The 23,484-nt window shown below is 41.3% G+C and overlaps 1 protein-coding gene across 1 annotated transcript in view; it reads left to right on the top strand.

Moving 5' to 3' along the window:
* LOC117366083 (cytochrome P450 2F2-like) overlaps positions 1–23,484 on the top strand; it is a 124,802-nt gene that overhangs the window by 84,911 nt on the left and 16,407 nt on the right. Inside the window, exons 4-8 of the mRNA XM_033957171.1 lie at positions 3,904–4,066; positions 11,592–11,741; positions 14,303–14,463; positions 15,732–15,908; positions 20,493–20,634. Coding sequence (XP_033813062.1) covers positions 3,904–4,066; positions 11,592–11,741; positions 14,303–14,463; positions 15,732–15,908; positions 20,493–20,634 — 793 coding nt within the window. The remainder of the gene's footprint in view (positions 1–3,903; positions 4,067–11,591; positions 11,742–14,302; positions 14,464–15,731; positions 15,909–20,492; positions 20,635–23,484) is intronic.

Raw genomic sequence — 23,484 nt, 5'->3', positions numbered from 1 at the left:
AGGGAAGCCTAAGTAGAAAGTCCTTAGCAAAGATAGGATTCTTTCTCCTCTTTTAATCAAGTTTCAGTTATGCTAAGATCAAACTTAGGTTTGTCTTTGAAAAGATCATGCAGCTGCATAAATTTAGAACAAATAGCCGGGCAGTTAAGTAGGCCTAAGAGAATAGAAGAACTAGAGGGAGTCACAGAGACATGTGAGGGGCAGCTCAGAATTCAGTGTAGGCGATAGGCATAGCACCAAACTTCAAGGAGTGCGTACATGTGCGTGGAGTATGGGTAAGCCTTGCATAGGTCTCCCAATTTTATACAAAGTTAATATAAATTACATGAGTCACTTTGCATACCTTGGCGTGTCAAATTATGCCTACAATTGACAGGGTGTAAGACAGAGTGCCTAAGCATGGCCACACCAATGCTGAATTATGCAAATATTTTATTTAACAGAATCTTGGTGTTGAGGTGCCATTATAGAATTAACACTAAGCACATGGGCCCCATCATTCTGAAACAAAAAATAATTAACCCGCCCTCCAAATGAAACCAAAAAAGTCATGTAAATGACACAGGAATTTAGACAAAATTAATATTATTTACCTGCATACGCTTAGTACCATCATATGCAATCTTACAATTTCAAAAGGCAGAATATAAGGCAGAAATTCAATAAATTGACACCAAGATGAAGACGCCAAAGTGGGCCACAGTTAGCATCAGTTCTATAACAGCTGAAGGGCGCGCCTCAGCTGTTATGGGATATTAATGCACAAGCCGACAGAACACCTCGCCTCAGCAAACAAAGAAAGACAAGGGGAAGAGTCCTTACAGCCCAAAGAGTCTTTAATCAATACGTCCCAACTAGGAGACTTAATACAATAAGCAATTTCTTTGCATCTTTTATGTCATTGTCCCCTGAGGAAGGCGTTGTTTTGTATGCCGAAACCAGGATTCTAGTTGTGACGTATTGAATAAAGACTCTTTGGGCTGTAAGGACTCCTCCACTTGCCTTTCTTTGTTTGCTGTATAGGATATTAATGCAAAGTTATATTGGTGTGCCAAAATTTAGGCATGCTCACTTACAGCAAGTCAATGGCTGGTGTAAGTGGGCATGCCTAATTATGCTATGCAATGTGTGCAACTGACAGTATTGTGTAAGTTGTGCACCTCACTTGGTGGCATACTCATTACATGCCTATACTCCCCCAAATGTACACCCCCCCTTATAGTTATGCACTAAAGCCCAGATTCTCTAAATGGCACTGTTGTCAGCAGCTGCCTTAAAAGCAGCTGTTGAATGCATGTCAATCACATGACAGTATTGCTTAGAGAGTCGCGCCTCTGGCAAAGGTATGCCCAGAAATGTAAGTCAGGGTTTTCAAGGCCTACATTTACGGCGCCTACCTTTGACATGAATCATGCCTATATAGGCATTTTACAATGTCTAACGCCACTTGCAGTGTTAGCCATGCCTACAGTGGCATTAGGCACAAAAAAGCGTCTCTAAAGGCGTGATTCTGGCACTATTTTTTTTAGACATGGTAGACACCTTGAAATTTTTATAAGTACCATTTTAAATGGCATTTTGGATTTAACTTAGGCGCCGGTAGGGTGCCTACTGGCAACTAAGTTAAGGTGATGTTTAGAGAACACGGGCCTAAGGGTCAGATTCTGTATAGTATGACCAAAATTGTGCACACATATCTGTGCTCTTTGCTGACTTGCATACACAACTTAATTGTTTGACAAGCCAATCAGCACCTAATAACTGATACCACTTGTCGCTAATTAGTAATGTGCACAACTTTCTAAGTGTATTCCATAAAGTAGTGCACGCAAATTCAAGTGTGCGAATCTCAAAATGGGGTGTGGCCAGGGGAAGAGCAAGGGTGAGTTGTGGGCATTCCTAAAAGTTTCAAGTTCAAGTTTATTTCAAATTTGATTTGATCGCAAAATCCAAATCCAATGCGATTTACACATAGCTATAAAATCAGGGTAAAAAGAAAAAGTCACATTAGTTGAACCAGACAATTGGTACAATTTTAACAAAACAATACATGAGAAAAAAGGGGACCAAAAAAAAATGAAAGGATTAAATACAATTCATAAACAAATAAAAAAGGGATAGGTAGTGAAACAAGAGGTTAGGAAAGGTTACCCGCTTAATTTTCGCTTACCAGCACTAATAGTCCGCTGTAAAGTTTCCTAATTTAATAGAATTTGAATGACTCAGTTAAAGGCGTCCTTAAAAAGCCAGCTTTTCAGAAGACTTTTAAATTTACTAAGTAATTTTTCTTCTCTTATATTAATCAGGAGCGAGTTCCAAATTTGAGAAGCTGTAACAGAAAAGATCGTATCCCTTCTTGAATAAATAAATTTTAATGAAGGGACTAAAAGGAAAGATTTTTCTTCAGATCTTAAAGATTTTATAGAGTATAAGGGATTAGAAACATTTCTAGGAATGCAGGAGCTTTATTCATTAGTGTTTTATGTGTGAGCAATGCTATTTTATATGTAAATCAGACACGCTGTTATAGAATACTTCTGATCTGCACAACTTAGGTGCAGGTATTCATACCTGGAGTTATGTACAGTATATGGCTGCTAAACATGACTCTGTAGACTGCACATAACTTCAGAGGCATTTTATAGAACCATGCTAAGCGCCATCCTTTTCTATGCTGATATTTAAGGAGCCATATATAGAATACGGCCGTAAGTAATTTAAGTGCACTCTTTATAGAATAGCACCTAGCCATACAGCATGCCAATTCCCCATCATACTGCTTAGAAAATACTATTATTAACTTTTAAAGTTCTGCAAACAGATTAGCCTCCTTATTTGGCACGGCTTTTGAATTTATATGCACCTTCAAGATCTCTTAGATCGGAAAATCAGAAACGCCTCATGGTACCATCTTCCCGTGAAATACTCCATGAATGCATCCGAGCTGCAACCTATTCCGTGAAGGGCCCCCAACTCTGGAATGGTCTACCGTTAACAACTAGATTGCTAGGGAATTTGGATAAATTTATAACAGATTTTAAAACGTTCCTCTTTTCTGATGTATATATGTACAATTAGGGGTGGTTTGGCGTGGAGAGAACCCTGGAGACAACAAACTAAATAAATTAATATAATCAGATAGTTTATGTTGCTGTGAGATTAAAAATTTTTAGTTAATTTTATTTTGATTATTGTATTTTTTTTCCTCTTTTAGTCTATGTAAATTACTTAGTTGGTTTTTAGATTGTAAGCCACCCAGAAGGCTTTGACCCTTGGTGTGGGATAAAATTTTTTAATAAAACTTAGAAACTTGGATTATTGGGTCATTCCATGTCAAATGGTCCAGAGCTCCCCACTTGACCATCTCGGGAATTGATAGGGACCTCTAATGAAGTTATCCATAATTCTGGGGTATGAGCTCAACTAGGTCCAGAGTTAGAGCCCCTTTATGTGGGCCATGTTTTTATATCTATGGAAGATGTCGTGGGGACTTTCTTTGAAATTGGACCAATTGACATGGAATTACCCTATTGGCAACAATCATGTGCACAAGCACTTCTGTTTTATAACCAAGATACACTATTGGTGCTGATAATCAGGGGTGGGCAACAAGGGCTGCAATCCAGTCAGGTTTTCAGGATTTCCCCAATGAATATGCATGAGATCTATTTGCATACAATGGAGGCAGAGCATGTAAATAGATGTCATGCATATTCATTGGGGAAATTCTGAAAACCCACCTGGATTGTGGCCCTAGAGGACCAAGGTTGCCCACACCTGTTATATTTAGTCTCTAGTTTATACAATTGCCCTTCATGTGTTTTCACTAAATTAATATGCTCATGCTGATGCTTTTATAGTTCCTGTCAGTGGTCATGAATGGAACTATTTGTCTTTCTACAGATAAGTAAGAAATATGGCCCGGTGTTCACACTTTATATGGGTTCAAAGCCAACTCTGGTTCTTTGTGGATACGAGACCATTAAAGAGGCTCTGATCAATCAAGGAGAGCAGTTTATAGGCAGAGGACCCATACCAGTCTTTCAAAATTTCACCAAAGGAAATGGTAAGGCCATGGGACTATGAGTGCCTTAGATATGAACATAAGATATGCCATACTAGGTATGCAATAGGTCCACAAGCCCATCATTCTGTTTCCAACATTAGCCAATCCAGGTCCTCTGTTCTGTCTAGGCTAAACGGGAGTCCTCCACTACAGGTACCATATTTTAGTTTAGTAAAATCTAGACCCCCCTAGACCTGCCCCCTAAGGGTATAGATAGAGGGCTAATATACAGGTCCTGGACCTGATGGGCCGCTGCGTGAGTGGACTGCTGGGCATGATGGACCTCAGGTCTGACCCAGCAGAAGCACGGCTTATGTTCTTATGTTCTTATAAATGCAGTAAATATAACTAATAGACTAATGAGGAACCATGAAACTATTAACAATAAATAAAAACATACACAAAAAGAACCATAAGATACTACTTCTGATCATAAAAGCAGTGATAGTTCCTTCTATGAGACCAAGGGAAATGATTTAAAAAAGTACTTTATAGAGATTTTGAATGTTCCTGAGGATTCTATACCCCCTTTTATGCAGGTATACTATTTACCTGGTAAAATATCAAAAGAGCAAGCGGATGATCAGAATCAGGTTCAGCTGGAATTGCAGTGAGATTTCACTGCAATTTTAGAATGTTCTAATAAAGAATTGGCCAAACCAGCAACTCTTTTATTATCTGTGGCATTATTGCCAGATAAAGAATGGATATAAAAAATGTTCTTTAACAATAAATATAAAGAGTTTCTAAGCTTGAAAATACAAGTTTTCCCAGATGTTAGCAAAGAGACTCAAAATCATAGACGTCAATTTCTTATATTGAAACCAGGTGTTACTCAGTTAGGTGGTATATTCTTCTTATGTTTTCCTAAAATGCCTGGAAAGGGAAGGGCCATCCTCTTCATATAATTCGAGTATAGAATCTCTCTTCATTCAAATTTAAGCATCAATATAAACATCAATGTAGTGGGTAACTAAGAAAGTGTTCATACCAATACACCAAGAGAATTGTAGCAACGGGAGTTCAGATTTTGACCTCAGAGTTTAAAGTACTCATCCGGTCTGTCATTCGTCATTAATCCCTGCTGATATTCTCATATTTTCAACATTTTATATACTTTTTGTAATATTTTTGTTTTATATTTTATCACTTATGTTGTCAATAAAATAGTGTTTTCAATAGTATAATGTTTAGATCACTTAGCTTCTTTTACGAATATGCATTCTGTGATCTACTGGTTCACCAGTGCTGTCCCAGCATTAGAGTAAATGTTCCCCCATGCCAACGCGTTTCGCTTAACTTTATCAAGGCTGGGGAGTCTGCGGGAACATAAAGCACAAAGAAAACCCATTAATGTACAGTAGTCATTGCTTAGTGCAAAATATTAAGAAATCAATTAGCACAACTTACCATAGTTTTAACTTTCATACTAACACGCCGGTAATAACCAAAAGATGGCTGCGGCGTGCACCCCACAATATAAATACACTCATCCCCTGACGTAACCTCCAATAGGGAGCAAACAGCTGAGAAGTACAAAACTGTCAGAATACTAACAGGCTAGTTAGACGTCAGCCTGAGCTAGCCAATCAGAGGCTTCATTCAACCCCTCCGGAGCCATACAACCTAGCATGAACATCCAGCGCAATTCTTTTAAATTTAATTTATTCGTCCTCATTTATCAATTGAAATTTTGATGGAGATGGCTACTTTGGTACTTACCCGCAGTTACTTTCAATTCCATGGTGAGTTTTTCTTACAATGTCAGGGCATTGCGATGGGAGCTTCTTTGGCCCCGTCTTTAGCCACTCTTTTTATGGCAAATATGGAGGAAGAACTGATATATCAGATGCCCTTATTTGACCACATGGTAATTTGGAAACGTTTTCTTGATGACATATTTTGTATATGGTCATCTTCTGAAGCTGATCTCCATCGATTCATTGCAGATTTAAACCAACTAAATACTAATATACAGTTCACTGCCACTATTAACAATTGTGAAATTGCTTTCCCTGGACATAAAAATTATAAAGAAGCAAGGTAAATTACTAACGACCATATATCGAAAGCAAACTGATAGGAACAGTTTACTTCGATACCACAGCTTCCATCCCATTGGTCTCAGAAGAAGTCTTCCTATTAGTCAATTCTTGCGACTGCGGCGCATTTGCTATTCCCTAGATGAATTTCGGGCTCAGGCCAAAATAATGAAGAGACGTTTTTTTCAGCGAGGCTATCCCCGTGAAGTAGTAAAAAAAGCATATACTCGAGCTAAATATGCTCATCGAGAATGGCTACTTCATGAAAAACAGAAATGTTCTGAATCTGAGGGGGTGGCTTTTGTTCAACAATTTTCTCCTCTGGCTCATCATATCACTCAACTGGTTATGAAACATTGGCACATAGCCAGATTGGCCAATCCTACTTTAGTTGAGCGCCCTATTTTTTCATATAAACGTAGGAAAAACATTGGGGAGTATGTAAATCACAATCTTCTCAGGGACCCAAGACCTAAAATTGTAGGGTGCCACTTACCTTGTGGTAAATGTCAATGGTGCCCTTACACTATGTCAGGTGAAATATGGATCCACCCTCGCACGGGTGAGTCCTATCGTTCAAAAACTAAAACTAACTGTAATTCTGACCATGTCATCTATCTTATCCAATGTCCCTGTCCTAAACTGTATGTAGGTAGAACATTGAGATCTATAAAAACACGTTTGACAGAGCACAAATCACGTGTCCATACTAAAAATGAAACGTCCCCTCTGGTCCGACACTGGCAATTATGTGGCCATACTCTGGATGACCTGAGGTGGAGGGTATTGGACTCTGTCTATGTAGGGTGGGAGGGTGGAAACATAAAGAGGAATCTCAATTTAAAAGAATTGCGCTGGATGTTCATGCTAGGTTCTATGTCTCCGGAGGGGTTGAATGAAGCCTCTGATTGGCTAGCTCAGGCTGACGTCTAACTAGCCTGTTAGTATTCTGACAGTTTTGTACTTCTCAGCTGTTTGCTCCCTATTGGAGGTTACGTCAGGGGATGAGTGTATTTATATTGTGGAGTGCACGCCGCGGCCATCTTTTGGTTATTACCGGCGTGTTAGTATGAAAGTTAAAACTATGGTAAGTTGTGCTAATTGATTTCTTAATATTTTGCACTAAGCAATGACTACTGTACATTAATGGGTTTTCTTTGTGCTTTATGTTCCCGCAGACTCCCCAGCCTTGATAAAGTTAAGCAAAACGCGTTGGCATGGGGGAACATTTACTCTAATGCTGGGACAGCACTGGTGAACCAGTAGATCACAGAATGCATATTCGTAAAAGAAGCTAAGTGATCTAAACATTATACTATTGAAAACACTATTTTATTGACAACATAAGTGATAAAATATAAAACAAAAATATTACAAAAAGTATATAAAATGTTGAAAATATGAGAATATCAGTAGGGATTAATGACGAATGACAGACCGGATGAGTACTTTAAAATCTGAGGTCAAAATCTGAACTCCCGTTGCTACAATTCTTTTGGTGTATTGGTATGAACACTTTCTTAGTTACCCACTACATTGATGTTTATATTGATGGAAAGGGAAGGAACATCGCATTAGTTACGGTAACTGGAATTGAGCTCCTTGAACCAGTCATCAGATACCTTTATTTTCTACTTGAGTATTTTTTTCAATTTTCCTTTATAGTCACTCAATGGCTCTTGGATCAAAATGAGGACTTTAGATTGTTTGGGTATATTTGTTATGGTAAAAAGGTTTGTTTTCCTCATGTGTAATGTTAACACTCAAGGCTCCTTTTACGAAGCCGCGTTAGCGGTTTAACGCGTGTAATAGCGCGCGCTAAACCACCAGCTGCACTAGCCACTACCGCCTCCTCTTGAGCAGGTAGTAGATTTTTGGCTAGCGCAGGGGGTTAGCGCGTGATTAAAACTCAAGCGCGCTGAAGCCGCTAACGCAGCTTCGTAAAAGGAACCCTCAATCTTTCTGTACAAAATGTTTAATTTTGTTAAAATGTAAAAATTCATAAATAAAATATATATATAAAAAATATAAATGCAGTGATTACAGCTAAAACCCATGAGACCATACATATTAAATAAAAAACAGGATACTGTATCAGATAAATGTTTGAATACAAAAAAACAGAATTACAGACAAAAAGGAATGCCTGAGGGTGCACATGTGCATAAGCCTGAAGCACTAAAAAAGGGGAGAAAAACATAAAAACCAAACATACCCAGTAGGTGGCGCTCAATGAAAGACTCTTCAAAAGACAAGGCAAAAACAAAACAAAACAAAATAAGAGATATAAAAGCAAAGACTTACATAAAAAATAAATAATCAGTAAAAAAAAGTTGAAAGGGGACAGATTCCGTACAAACGTAAGGAAGTTCTTCTTCACCCAGAGAGTGGTAGAAATTTGGAATGCTCTTCCGGAGTCTGTTATAGGGGAAAACACCCTCCAGGGATTCAAGACAAAGTTGGACAAATTCCTGCTAAACTGGAACATATGCAGGTGAGGCTGGACTCATTTAGAGCACTGGCTTTTGACCTAAGGACCGCCGCGTGAGCGGACTGCTGGTCATGGTGGACCACTGGTCTGACCCAGCAGCGGCAATTCTTATGTTCTTATGAACACCTCTCTAAAAGAATGTAAATTCAAAAGAAGTACTGTAAAGGCTGGTAAAACAGGGTCAAAATGGGCATCCATGTGCCAATTATTGCTCATTAAGACTCTTAAATGGCTCATTAACAACTTAGTTTGGATGCTTAAGTCCCACTCAGCGTTATGCACCCTTTAGGGCCAATATCTCCACCCATTATGCCAGATTTTATGGTCTTCAAAACAAGGAATTTTGAATCATCTACTGTATGATTTTTCTCCTTCCAGTGCTCAACAAGGGGTGCAGTCAAAACGTAGTTGCATTAAAAGATTGGGCAAAATACCCATGTCCTGAGAAGGGGATACCCCCATAGCCAGCAAGGATGCCAAAGGAAGCAGAGAAAGTGCCTTTTTCTTTGCCAAATAAGACTGATAAAGCAAGTAAATAAATTCCAGGGAAAACCCATCATCTGAGGCAGAGCCACCTCCAGGGAGTCACCCTTAGAGCCTTAGAGCTTGTGCACTTTAGGCACCGAATCGCGGCTGCATTTAGTCGGGGACACAAGGGCGCTGTCTGTGGGGCCCAATTTTGCCTTTTTAGGCTGTCCCCAGCTAGCAACAGTGGTAGGACCCCCTTCAGGGGCTGAGGGAACTTGAGCTGACAAAATTTTGCCCCCCTCACACGCCACAGAGCACGTGGAACATGGCCGCTTGCCAGATAGCCATCCACTGCAAATAAGGCATGAATCTGAAGTATTCTGCTTTGGGGACTCCATTTACATGTGTGTGTGTCGGGGGGGGGGGGGGGGGAGTTAAAAAAACAAGCTTGTAAAGCAGTGTCTCTCAAATGTTTTTAGCTCCAGCACACTAAATGGAGCAAATGTTTTTTGCAGCACTTTATTTATTTATTTTAATCTTTATTGATTTTCCAAACTATCAAAGTGCAATAAAAAAATTGTACATAGAATAATTTTGTTAGAAAAAGCACATTCATCATTCAGAAATACATGAACAATCATTTTTACTCCCTCCCACCCACCCAGATGACTAATCAAGAAAAACATAAATATATAGGTTCTTCCAATAACCTTTCCTACATTAATCTCTGAAAAAATCAAATCCCAACCCACCCACCCACCCCTTGGATGTGTAAGTTATAATCAGAAGTAAATTAATGAACCAGTCAATTATTAATTAAATCAGTCAACGGACCCCATGTTAGTTGAAATAACTTAGTATTACCCGTTTGATCATTAATCATTTTTTTCCATCCTATAACAAAGCCATAATGAGTGCCACCAAAAACTAAAATTCAAGTGATCAAAGTTTTTCCAATTTTTTGTGACCATTTGGATGGCTATCCCAGTCATAATTCCTAACAGTCTGTTTTTATGCCTATCTATTGGTGGCTTAGGGGATAATAATGTCCCACAGATAACTGTGTCTTAAGATAACGGAATCACGTTTTCTAAAATCAAATTAATATGTCCTCAAATAGATTTCCAGAAGTTAAGTATCAAAAGACAATAGAATAACAGATGATCCAGTGTTCCTATGTCTGGGTGACAGTGCCAGCATCTATTTGACTTAGAACTATCTAATTTTTGTAATCTAACAGGGGTCCAAAAACTTCTATGCAACAAAAAAGAAAAACAAGTTTGTCTTATAGATGCTGACGCTGTACATCTCATCCTCCAAGTCCAAATTCGTGGCCATTGAGACGCAGAAATCTGCTGCTTTATCTCAATGCTCCATTTTCGCAGCACTTTATAACTGAAATTTGAGCGTTTTTTATTTAAAGTTATTTAAGCTATGTATAGGTAATTGTAACAAAGGTGAAAATAAAGTAGATAGAATAGAATTGCTAATCCATGCAATGGATGTGCTTGTTTCTGAATGCAAATTAATTCAAAACACAGCTCGATAGTCGACAAGCAAACATGCATTTCATCATCTACCATCTGCAATAGTTCTCTTTTTAAAAAAATGTATCCCCCCTTTTACTAAACCCCGATAGCCATGCTGAATGCTGCACACTGCTCCCAAAGCTCATAGGAACTCTATAAGCATCGGGAGCAGTGCACAGCATTCAGTGTGGCTCCCTCCGCTAAAAAACGCTATCGCAGTTTAGTAAAAGGGTGGGTTAATTTCTGGAAATCTAAGTTTGCAAACATAAGACGATCTAAGCTTTGTTGCTGAAGTTAGGGTAACTGCTGCATAAAAATAAAATTACTTGCCGTTAGTTTTCAAGGACCAATCACGTCAAAAACGATGCTTGTCTGGGTGGTTATATCATTGTGCATACAGACGCTCATAACAGTGACAGACTCTTACGTACTCAACGTACATGTTATCTATTCTAGTGTATACTTATGAAGGAAATTTTTTTAAAATAATGTATAATTCTGGAATCTCTTGTGGCACACCTGGAATCTCTTCGGGGCACACCACTATGCAGTGGCACACAGTTTGAGAGACACTGTTGTAGAGGCAAGAAATAACTTTACATTCCAATTAAGAGATACAAGAATAATGTCCTGGTTGAGACATCCTGATGAGATTGGGTATTCCAAGGTGATGACTTTCATGACCAGTGACTAAGTACCTTCTTAGATGCAAAGAGTCAAAACTGTAGATTTCTAAGAGCACAAAATCTAGGGAATGGAATGATATGCAACAGATTAGATGGCCACCAGCCTCATTCTGTGCCTGCTAAAATGCATGGTGCAGGTATTTAGGAAGAAAAAGAAGCAGATCTTAAAGAATATCTGGGTATGAAAGGATATGGCTATTCTTCTCATTACCACAGCCTGTTAATACCAACACTGAATGTGCCCAACATTTCTGGATACTTCTTAGTGGCTTCACTAACCGGAGTTCTTTTGCCATTCATTTGTTTCAGATTTTGCATTTACTAATGGAGAAAGATGGAAGGAGCTTCGTAAATTTGCTGTGCAGACCTTGAGAAACTTTGGAGTGGGGAAAAGGAGCATCGAGGAGAGGATCCAAGAGGAGGTCCAGTTCCTCATAAAAGAACTCAGAAAAACTAACCGTATGTATTTTTCTATGCATTTCATTTAATCATGCAACCTAGCCTTTATTCTGTAGAGGAGGAGGGCAAGTTTTCTTGCTTCTTTTTCTGCAAATAAACAATGGCAGACCCCTTTGAAAATTGTATTTTTATGACTTAGAGATAGATTTAGTAACTTGATTTATTGCATTAAAGCTCATTCTTGCTAGTTAATGCAGGTTTCATTACTGTCAATGTGGCCTATTCATTAATAACAGTTTAAGTGTATTAACACTGGTTATACCTTTGAGAATTCATCAAGTAATGCTAGTCCTTAACATGACTTAAAGAGCCCTAATGCTGTTTGCCCAAAAATACCTCAACAATATTTAAGTTGCCATGGGTTAGGTGTAATGAGATGCAAAATATGCAAATGTATGTTTTGCATCTCATTACTAGCAAATACCTTACTGTGACTTGGGGTGATAAACCACAAATTGCTTTAGGACCCAGTAAGTTTGACATCGGTTCCGGGCAAGATGGTGGAAGCACTGATAAAGGACAGCATCTGTGAGCACATCGAAAAAAATGGGCTGATGAAAGCGAGCCAACATGGCTTCTGCAAGGGAAGATCGTGCCAAACAAACTTACTGCACTTCTTTGAGGGGGTAAACAGCCAGTTGGACAAAGGGGAACCTGTAGACATTATTTACCTTGACTTCCAAAAGGCCTTTGACAAGGTACCCCATGAGCGGCTACTTAGGAAGCTGTGGAACCACGGGGTGGAAGGGGACGTACACAGATGGATCAAACACTGGTTGGCAGGCAGGAGACAGAGGGTTGGAGTGAAGGGTCACTACTCGGGCTGGAGGAAAGTCACGAGCGGAGTTCCGCAGGGGTCTGTACTTGGACCGCTGCTGTTCAATATATTTATAAATGACCTGGAAACGGGGACAAATTGTGAAGTTATAAAATTTGCGGACGACACTAAACTCTGTAGAAGGGTTAGAACTACGGAAGAGTGTGAGGACCTACAAAGGGACCTAAACAAACTGGAGGAGTGGGCGAATAAATGGCAGATGAAATTCAATGTAGGGAAATGCAAAGTCATGCATATAGGGAGAAAAAACCCGATGTTCAGCTACCAAATGGGGGGATTAGTATTAGAGGAAAGTAACCTTGAAAGAGATTTGGGTGTACTGGTGGATACAACAATGAAGTCAACGGCGCAATGCGCAGCAGCCGCGAAGAAGGCAAACAGAATGTTGGGTATTATTAAAAATGGTATTACGACCAGAACAAAAGAAGTCATCCTGCCGTTGTATCGGGCAATGGTGCGCCCGCACCTGGAGTACTGTGTTCAGTATTGGTCACCGTACCTTAAGAAGGATATGGCAATACTTGAGAGGGTCCAGAGGAGAGCGACACGAATGATTAAGGGCATGGAAAACCTTTCATACACTGAAAGATTGGAGAGGCTGGAGCTCTTCTCCCTGGAAAAGCGGAGACTCAGAGGAGACATGATAGAAACCTACAAGATCATGAAGGGCATAGAGAAAGTAGAGAGAGATAGATTCTTCAAATTTTCAAAACATAAAAGAACAAGAGGGCATTCGGAAAAATTGGAAGGGGATAGATTCAAAACAAATGCTAGGAAGTTTTTCTTTACTCAGCGGGTGGTGGATACCTGGAATGCGCTTCCAGAGGACGTAATAGGGCAGAGTACGGTACTGGGGTTTAAGAAAGGATTGGACAATTTCCTGTTGGAAAAGGGGATAGAGGGGTATAGATAGAGGATTACTGCACAGGTCCTGGACCTGTTGGGCCGCCGCGTGAGCGGACTGCTGGGCACGATGGACCTCGGGTCTGACCCGGCAGAGGCATTGCTTATGTTCTTAAATCACTGTAAAATAACCCCAACCTTTGGGAGTCATATGGAAATATGTCCCCTAGCAATAGTTGCATGAGACTGCAACCAAGAAAGCCATTTTGAAGTAGGTTCAGGACTGGGCAGGAGCGACTGGGCATTGATCCTGCCCAAAGGCCTCCCCAGACTCCAGGAAGACCCCTCTCTGTACCCCAGAAAGACCCATTCCTACCTATCCCCAAACCACCAATGACATATAAAGGTGGGGGAGTGGGGGCCCTGTTCTTGTGGGGTTGGGCAGGCAAATGTTTACTACACCTTGATGAATTCCCCCCCTAAATCTAGCCCTTCTTTTAATATGCTACTGTTATGTGTTGCATAATCCATTGTTCTATATTTAATGTGTTATGATAACCTGTTTATGGGAGTGTGTGGCACAGTGGTTAAAGCTACAGCCTCAGCACCCTGAGGTTGTGGGTTCAAACCCACACTGCTCCTTGTGACCCTGGACCCTGGGCAAGTCACGTAATCCCCCATTGTCCCAGGTACATTAGATAGAGTGTGAGCCCACAGACAGGGAAAATGCTTGAGTACCTGAATAAATTCATGTAAACCAGTGCAACATGCACTGAGTTTTGATTTTACCAGTAGGATATAATGAAATTCAAACCAAAACTACTATTATATTTATTAATATGGATACAAATATTGCTATCCCCATTGTGTTTTCTCATAGAGTTGCCTTTTGATCCTACGATAATCATTTGCCGCTCAGTCTCCAATGTCATCTGTTCTGTCCTCTTTGCGAACCGTTTTGACTATGAAGATAAAAACTTTCAGACCATCGTCAGTACAACCAATGAGAACTTTAAGATAATGAGCTCCTCCTGGGGAACGGTCAGTGTTTCTAGTCATTATATAGGTAGAATTTAGAAATGCAACCAGAAGAATGATGTGCAACAAAAAAGTGTCCTCCAATCCGTCTGATATTATGACAATCTTTATTGTTCAAACATCAAAATGATGCATTCACCAACTCAATGACTCGACATGTACATGTTTCGGCCGTCAGGCCTGCCTCAGGAGTCTTAAAAATCGCAAATGATGCACAGGATCAGTTCACAGCGCTCATATCATACGCGGTGTAAGTAATACTCTGCAGGATTTATTATGTGTTCGATGACACTCCATTTTGATTGGTTCTTGGTCAAATCTGCATGTTATCATTTGCGATTTTTAAAGACTCCTGAGATCTCTGGCTTAGAGGGAACAGTGATGCTCATGCCTCTAGGATCTGACTCAGGAAAAGTCTTCTTCAAGGGAATGCTCCTAGGAGCAAAGGATGTCCAGCTAGATGTTATTCACTTGCTCAGTAACATCTGCTTTCTCTGATTTACTCGTATTACAGCAACTTCATACAATGACCCTGCTTCTTTACTCTTTGGGTCAGAACTCACTGTCCCATTCAATATACTAAACATGCTCAGAATACCTTTGTTATAACACTAGGGATCTCCTAAGCTATGTCACGGAGGCCTCTCTTATAGAGTCCCATATATGTCTCTAATATTTTAGTACCAAAATGGGGAGTGTGTGGCGCAGTGGTTAAAGCTACAGCCTCAGCACCCTGGGGTTGTGGGTTCAAACCCACACTGCTCCTGGTGACCCTGGGCAAGTCACTTAATTTCCCCATTGCCCCAGGTACATTAGGTAGATTGTGAGCCCTCAGGGACAGACAGGGAAAAAAACTTGAGTACCTGAATACATTAATGTAAACCGTTCTGAGCTCCCCTGGGAGAACAGTATAGAAAATTGAATATAAAAATAAATAAACCTAAGAGCAAAGTATGCCCCATATACAGGATTTTCTTTTATTTGTATGCAATGTCTGTATATTTTTATTGCTCTCTGCCTAGAATTGTAAGTTAGCAAGGGCTACAGATTTTTTAAATACATAAATAAAAAAGTAGAGAAGAAGGCAACATAAAATATTTTTAGTGCTTTTGGGAAGGAAAGCTATTTTAACACTAAGACCAACTGTTGTTTTAAGTCTCTAAGGATGGATTAATAAGAAGAAATGAGAAATAAACTAAGGCCATACTTGTGAACATCCTTATTTTGATCTTCCATACAAATATGTCACTCCTCTATTCTGTTCTTTCCAGTTGTACAATATCTACTCAGAAATCATGGACTATTTGCCAGGACCACACAAAAAGCTGTTTTCAAATTATGAAATGCTGAGGGTCATTCTTCAGGATGCAATCAAGGCTCATCAGGAGACCCTGGACCCAAACTGTCCCCGTGATTACATTGATGTTTTCCTCATCAAAATGGAACAAGTAAGATTTAGGGAACTGTGACGCTTAGGGCTCCGTTTACGAAGCCAATTTAGCGGCTTTACGTGCGCTAATGTGCCGGCTGCGCTAGCCGCTACCGCCGCCTCTTGAGCAGGCGGTAGTTTTTGGGCTAGCGCGGGGGTTAGTGCGTGATAAAAAGTCGCCGTGCGATAAAGCCACTAATGCGACTTCGTAAAAGGAGCCCTTAATATAAACACTGTTGCTTTGGTAAGAGCTGATTTTTTTTTTCTTTGCCTAGTTCTTTTCTCCTTCGTTTTTATTCTTAGGGTTTAAAAATCAGAATAGATAATGGGAAATAGCTTTCTTTCACAAATTACCCTTATTTTTTATATCCCTCTTTCTCTACTAAGCCAATCATTGTGGCTACTCTTGTATCCTGTTCAAATTGTAATATCCTGTATCTTACTGTAAACATCCTGTACCGGTCCACTCTGTAATTTACTTTATCTTATGGTAAACTTTGTATTAACCTGTATCGTATTGTAAACTTCTCCTGTTCCTGTTCACTTTGTAATATCCTGTTCACTTTGTATTAACCTGTATCGCATTGTAATCATCTCCTGTTCCTGCTCACTTTGTAATATCCTCTTCTTACTGTAAACTTCCCCCATTATCTCATGCACATTGTAATTTCCCTGTATATTATTCATTGTAATTCCGACTTATTATGCACACTCTTCCACAAAGCTTATGTATCTCAAATCCCTGGTTCCAATACCTAGCTTATTTCCTGTTCCAAACATATGTATCTTGTTGTAAACATATGTCTCCTGCTGTAAACACTGCACCCTCTCCCGGCACGACCCTCTTTGTAAACCGCTTCGAACTTATGGTATAGCGGTATATAAGAAATAAAATTATTATTATTATTATTATTATTACTGTTCTCAACAGGGAATATGCACCATGACTCCATTTAGAGCAGGGATTCTCAACCAGTGCTCTGGACACAACTTGCCAGTCAGGTTTTTAGGAAATTCACACTAAATATGCATGAGACAGATTTGCATAGAATGGAAGTAGGGCATGCAATTTATCTCATGCATATTCATTGTGGATATTCTGAAAACCTGACTGACTAGGTGTGTCCTGAGCATTGGGTTAAGAACCTCTGCTTTAGAGTATGCAAGTTAAGTGTCCAAGTCTTGCCAACAGGTGCTGCTGGTATGTAATGGATGACAGTTTTCCTTAACTTATGGGCTGTGAACATTCCATCTGTGACATTCCAGTCCAGGATGCAGAGTCTTAGCTTGGGACTCAAACCCAGGTCCTTCATAAGACAACACATAGCACTGCAGCTGAGTCACTGACACAGCCCTACAGGAAGGGATTCTCGATATTCAATTCTCATTAAATCACATCAGTCAGTCAGGCCCAGTCAGCTTGGGGGATTTTGGTGTGAGAAGAAGAGAAGATCTGGAGTAGTGCTGCCCAATTCACGATTCGAATCGATTCACCGATTCATTTTGGGTGAATCGGTTCGAATCAATTCAAAAACAAAAAAAATCGGCCTTCCAATTCGGCGACTAACCTTCCCCCCTCACTCCCTAAAACAGAATTGGCAGCGCTGCCTCTTGATGGCCGGCCGCTGCCGCTCTTGCTTTAGAGAGCGAGTGGGTCAGCACCCCCCTCCCCCCCCTGAATCGTCCCATTCTGGCCAGCACTGTCAGCTAATACTGAAGTTTGTAGGGCCTGCAGGGTGAAGCCCCCAGCAAGGATTAGAGCTCAGGTCACCTACCGGCCACCACCACAGATCACAGTCCTGAAGCACGGGGATACTTCCCCCTGATTCCTGCACAGTCAGGAAGCCCCACTGTCCCCCAGCCAGCATCGCATCCTGCCATTGAGAGTGGGTCAGTCAGGAAGTGCTGGTGTCCGGCTGCCCCACTGGCCTCCCTGCATTAATTTACCTAATTTCAACAGCCTGCATAAGATCGCTAATGCTAGCGATCTTTGCAAGCTGCCATAGGTCTTCCGAGCTGTCTTCTCTCTGCCGCGGTCCCACCCCTCCTCTGACATCAGATCTTATGCAGGCTGCTGAAATTAAGTAAATTGATGCCGGGAGGCTAGGGGGAACACGCAGGCCTTCAGGGAGGACAGGCAGGCCTTCAGGAGTGGAGTGCAGGCCTTCAGGGGTGGGGTGTAGGCCTTCAGGGAGGTGCAGGACCAGGGATGAGGTGTAGGCCTTCAGGGGTGGGGTGTAGGCCTTCAGGGAGGGCAGGCATGCCTTCAGGGGTGGGGTGTAGGCCTTCGGGGGGGTGCAGGCCTTCAGGGGTGGGGTGCAGGCCTTCAGGGGGGACAGGCAGGCCTTCAGGGGTGGGGTGTAGGCCTTCAGGGAGGTGCAGGCCTTTCATGGGGGAACAGATCTTCAGGGGGGGACAGACCTTCAGGGGAGGGGGTCCTGGTGTAGAAGTACACGGAGGGAGGGAAGGGGGGTTTCAAATAGATGTGAATATGCCGGACTTTGGGGGGAAAGAAATAAGGGGCCAAAAACAGAGGAGAGAGAGAGAGAGAGAGAGAGAGATGGTGGACAATGGGATTTAGAGATGAAAGGAACAGAAAGGGAGAGATGGTGGTCCCTGGGGTGGTGGGGAAGGAGGGAGAGATGCTGGATGAAAGGATAGTTGAGAAAAGGTGGATCTGTGGATAGTGATGAAAAAAAGGAAAGATGCCAGACCACCAGGAGATGGAAAGGGAAGGGGAGGAAAGAGATAGAAGATGGATGGTTAGCATGAAGAAAGAAGGAGACCCTGGCAAGCAAGTTATCAGAAGACAACCAGAGCCTGGGACCAACAAGATTTGAATAATGACCAGACAACAAAAGGTAGAAAAACTAATTTTATTTTCTGTTTTGTGATTACTATATGTCAGATTTGAAAAGTGTATCCTGCCAGAGCTGGTGTTAGACTGCAAACGTGAGCTAGGATTTAACAGAGAGAGGAAAAGTATTTTTTGTTTGTTTATTTTGTTTACACCACAGCGCCAGTGTGGTTAGAAGAAATCAAAGGGGGTGAAAAGGCTATAAAAGGGGAGAAGATGCTATAAAATAAACCCACCAGGATGTTTAAAAAAACACCCAATTGGGCAGGAAAATCGAATCGAATCGAAAAATCGATTCAATAGGCTGAATCGAATTGAATTTTTTTTTCCTGAATCGGGCAGCACTAATCTGGAGTTAAGGGAGGATGGCAGTGATGGTGAAAGAATTTGCTTGGCTATAGTTTCCACCAGCAGCCTCCCTCTCCCCTCCAGAAGGGGATCACGAACAGATCAGAGAAGGTTATCATGCCGCTGTTCCGGGCCATGGAGTACTGCGTCCAACACTGGTCGCCGTACAAGAAGAAGGACATGGTACTACTCGAAAGGGTCCAGAGAAGAGCGACTGTTAAGGGGTTAGAGGAGCTGCCGTTCAGTGAAGATTAGAGAAACTGGGCCTCTTCTCCCTCGAACAGAGGAGATTGAGAGGAGACATGATCGAAACATTCAAGATACTGAAGGGGTAGACTTAGTAGATAAGGACAGGTTGTTCACCCTCTCCAAGGTAGGGAGAACAAAAGGGCACTCTCTAAAGTTGAATGGGGATAGATTCCGTACAAACGTAAGGAAGTTCTTCTTCACCCAGAGAGTGGTAGAAAGCTGGAACACTCTTCCAGAGGCTGCTATAGGGGAAAACACCCTCCAGGGATTCAAGACAAAGTTAGAGAAGTTCCTGTGGAAGAAGAATGGGCGCTGGTAGGGCTAGTCTCAGTTAGGGTGCTGGTCTTTGATCAGAGGGCCGCCGTGTGAGCGGACTGCTGGGCATGATGGACTACTGGTCTGACCCAGCAGTGGCAATTCTTATGTTCTTATGTTCTAGTTCTGCTCGCAGGTCTGCAGCTCATTTCTCTCCTCCTATTTGGAGTTCAGTATCTGTGACATCTTAATCCCCCCTCCTCCCCAGGTCTACCTTAAATGTGATATTTCTTCTTTGCTGGGTAGATGAGCACCTTCTTGAGCTCTGGGTGGCACATATATCAAGAGTTCAGAATATTCAAGAGGACTCCTTAAGTAGACATTCTAGGGGAATGGGAATTATCAGAGTCAGTCTTCACCTTCATGGATCTAATGGCATCAAGAATAAATGCAAAAGTTCCTCAGTTCCTCAGTCTATGGAGCATGCATGGATCTGAGAGGTTAGATGCACTAGTACAACTTTGGCCACAGACAGGTATGTCTTTCCTTCAATTACTGACAGGTCCTATGCTACAAATAATACTGTGGAATGGTTATAAAGAATATATGATCCCAAGATAGAATGCTAAAGCTGAATTAAGCCAACAGGCAGATCTTGAGAAAAGGCTGTCCCTAGAGGAACTGGAATAGAATAGATCTTATAAGAGCACATGGAGCAAACCATGATCCTCCATGAGAATTGAAAGTGGTTCTATAGGAGGACTTAAAATAGATTTTGATAGACAGTCTTAGAAAGAGAGAATGAAAAATACTATAAGAATTTCATAAGAGATTATAACCCATATATTGTTTATTTACTATCTCATTATTATTTACTTGTGTATATTTCCCTAGGAAAAGAACAATCCAACATCTCATTATTTCATAGAGTCTTTAATCATGACTATGCAAAACCTGATCTATGGTGGGACAGACACCGTTACGACATTCCTGAGATATAGTCTGCTGGTTCTGATGAAATTCCCAGAAGTAGCAAGTGAGTGTATTAATTCTGCAATAGTCTTGCAAAGCTCTAAGTGAATTATGTATGCATACGTGAGGTGAGGGGAGGGGGAAAGGAGGATTACTTTTGAAAATTTTGGAACATTAGAATTCAAAATGACAGCATTTCAAAGGAATAGAAAGGCAAGTTGAGTAGAAAAATAAAGATCTCTTTTTCTTCTGTATTCTTTCTTTCCATTTTGATTTCCTCTCTCTCTCTCTGTTGGAAAGGGTATAAGAAGTAGCGAAGATTTACAAAGGGACCTGAACAAACTAGGGGAGTGGGTGACGAGATGGCAGATTAAGTTTAATGTAGAGAAATGTAAAGTCTTGCACGTAGGAAACAGAAACCCGAGGTACAGCTACCCGATGGGAGGGCTGTCATTGAGTGAGAGTACCCAAGAAAGGGACTTGGGGGTAATAGTGGACAAGACAATGAAGTCGTCGGCACAGTGCACAGCGGCCGATAAGAAAGCAAATAGAATGCTAGGTATAATCAAGAAGGGTATTATAACCAGAACGAAAGAAGTTATCCTGCCATTGTATCGGGCGATGGTGCGCCCGTATCTGGAGTACTGCGTCCAATATTGGTCGCCGTACCTAAAGAAGGATATAGCGATACTCGAGAGGGTTCAGAAGAGAGCGACATGCTTGATAAAGGGTATGGAAAACCTTTCATACGCTGAAAGATTGGAGAAACTGGGGCTCTTTTCCCTGGAGAAGCGGAGACTTAAAGGGGATATGATAGAGTCTTGCAAGATCATAAAGGGCATAGAGAAAGTGGAGAGGGACAGATTCTTAAACTTTCGAAGACTACATGAACGAGAGGGCATTCAGAAAAATTAAAAGGGGACAGATTCAAAACCAATGCTAGGAAGTTCTTCTTCACCCAGGGGTGGTGGACACCTGGAATGCGCTTCCAGAGGGCATGATAGGACAGAGTACGGTTTTGGGGTTCAAGAAGGGATTGGATGACTTCCTGAAGGAAAAGGGGATAGAAGGGTATAGATAGAGGATTACTATACAGGTCCTGGACCTGATGGGCCGCCGCATGAGCAGACTGCTAGGCATGATGGACCTCTGGTCTGACCCAGCAGAGGCATTACTTATGTTCTTAACTAAAAAGATGCCGGCACTTACACATACAAGTTTCAAGTTTCAAGTTTATTGGTTTTTGATATACCGATCATAAAACAAATATCTGACCGGTTAACAATTAAAAAAAAAAAATTTTTTTTTTTTTAAATAAGAGTAAGAATTAGTTATTAGTGTGTTGGAAAAATTAGTGAAAACATATTAGACATATACAAAATTACATATTAAACATATTAGACATATACAAAATTACATCTACCTCAGAGCAGGTATATATGTGTGCCTACTTTTTCCGGATGGTTTTATAAAGGCATGTAATCTGGGATTACAGAGTCTACTAGGCAACTGTCTATAGTGTGCCCAGATGATGGAGAACTGCAGAAACAATATTTATTAGCTTAGGACCAGGAGGCCATTAGCTACATTCCACACTCTGTATTTCTGCTTACTCAGTAATTTAGTCCATTCACAAGCTGGTGTTCTGAATCTACTGTTTACTGAAATTAGTCCTTGGCAAACAATAACAAGATGGCAGCAACCAGCAATAAATAGGCAGAGGCAACAAGTATCAGTAGAACTCCATCAATAGCCCATGTATATGATGTAGTTGGAAGGTTTAGATGCAGTTCACTAAAAGTTTTTCACAGTTCAGATAACGGATGTGAAAGGTCACTTGGGCAGACACAAAATCAGAGATGTAAAGAAAGTACAGTGGTACCTCGGAATCCGAACGCCACAGAACTCGAATGTTTTGGAATCCAAACTTTTTTTTCAGTAAATTTTGTCTCAGAATCCGAACCCGCGTTGCTCAGCCCAAAGCTTCCCCTCTAATGCAGCTTCCTGTTTCTGCCTAGGAGGAAAGCTTTGGGCTGCGCAATGCTTGCAGTTTCTGTATGCTTGGATCTTGCTGCCTCTGCCACGTAGGACCGATCTTGCTGCTTCTTCCAGGGGGACCGGATCTTGCAGCCTCAGACAGGTGGGCCGGATCTTGCTGCTTTTTCCAGGGGGACTCGATCTTGCTGTGTCAAACAGGTGGGCCTGATCTTGCTATTTCAGCCACGGGGGACTCGATCTTGCAACCTCAGCCAGGGGGACCCAATCTTGCTATTTCAGCCACAGGGGACTCGATCTTGCAGTCTTAGACAGGTGGGTCAGATCTTGCTATTTCAGCCATGGGGGACTTGATCTTGCTGCCTCTGCCAGGGGGTCCCAATCTTGCTGCCTCTGCCAGGTGGACCCAATCTTGCTGTTTCTGCCACTAAGCCATGCTGATCCATAGCATTGTTATGCATTGGGAGGCAGCCATTTCTAATGTTGAAGCAGCTAAAGAGTTTGTAAAGGAGTTTAAGAAGTTTGTGATCAGTGAGGGCTATGTTTCGAACCAAGAGTTCAATTGTGACAAAACTGGCCTCTTTTGGAAAAAGATGCCCAGGCGAACATACATCTCAAAGGAAGAAAAGTCTGTACCCAGCCATAAGTCAATGAAAGACCACCTTACTCTTTTGGTGTGTTGTAATGCTAGTAGGGACTGCAAGATCAAACCTCTCCTTGTATACCATTCAGAAAACCCACGGGTCTTTAAGAAGAATAACATCATTAAGAGCAAGCTTAATGTTATGTGGAGATCGAATGTGAAAGCATGGGTTAACATAAGAACATAAGCAGTGCCTCTGCTGGGTCAGACCAGAGGTCCATCATGCCCAGCAATCCGCTCACGCGGCGGTCCATCTGGTCCAGGACCTGTTTGTAA

This window comes from Geotrypetes seraphini, chromosome 8 (assembly GCF_902459505.1).
Source record: "Geotrypetes seraphini chromosome 8, aGeoSer1.1, whole genome shotgun sequence".
Classification (NCBI taxonomy): Eukaryota; Metazoa; Chordata; class Amphibia; order Gymnophiona; family Dermophiidae; genus Geotrypetes; species Geotrypetes seraphini.
This window is presented reverse-complemented; position numbering and strand designations above follow the sequence as displayed.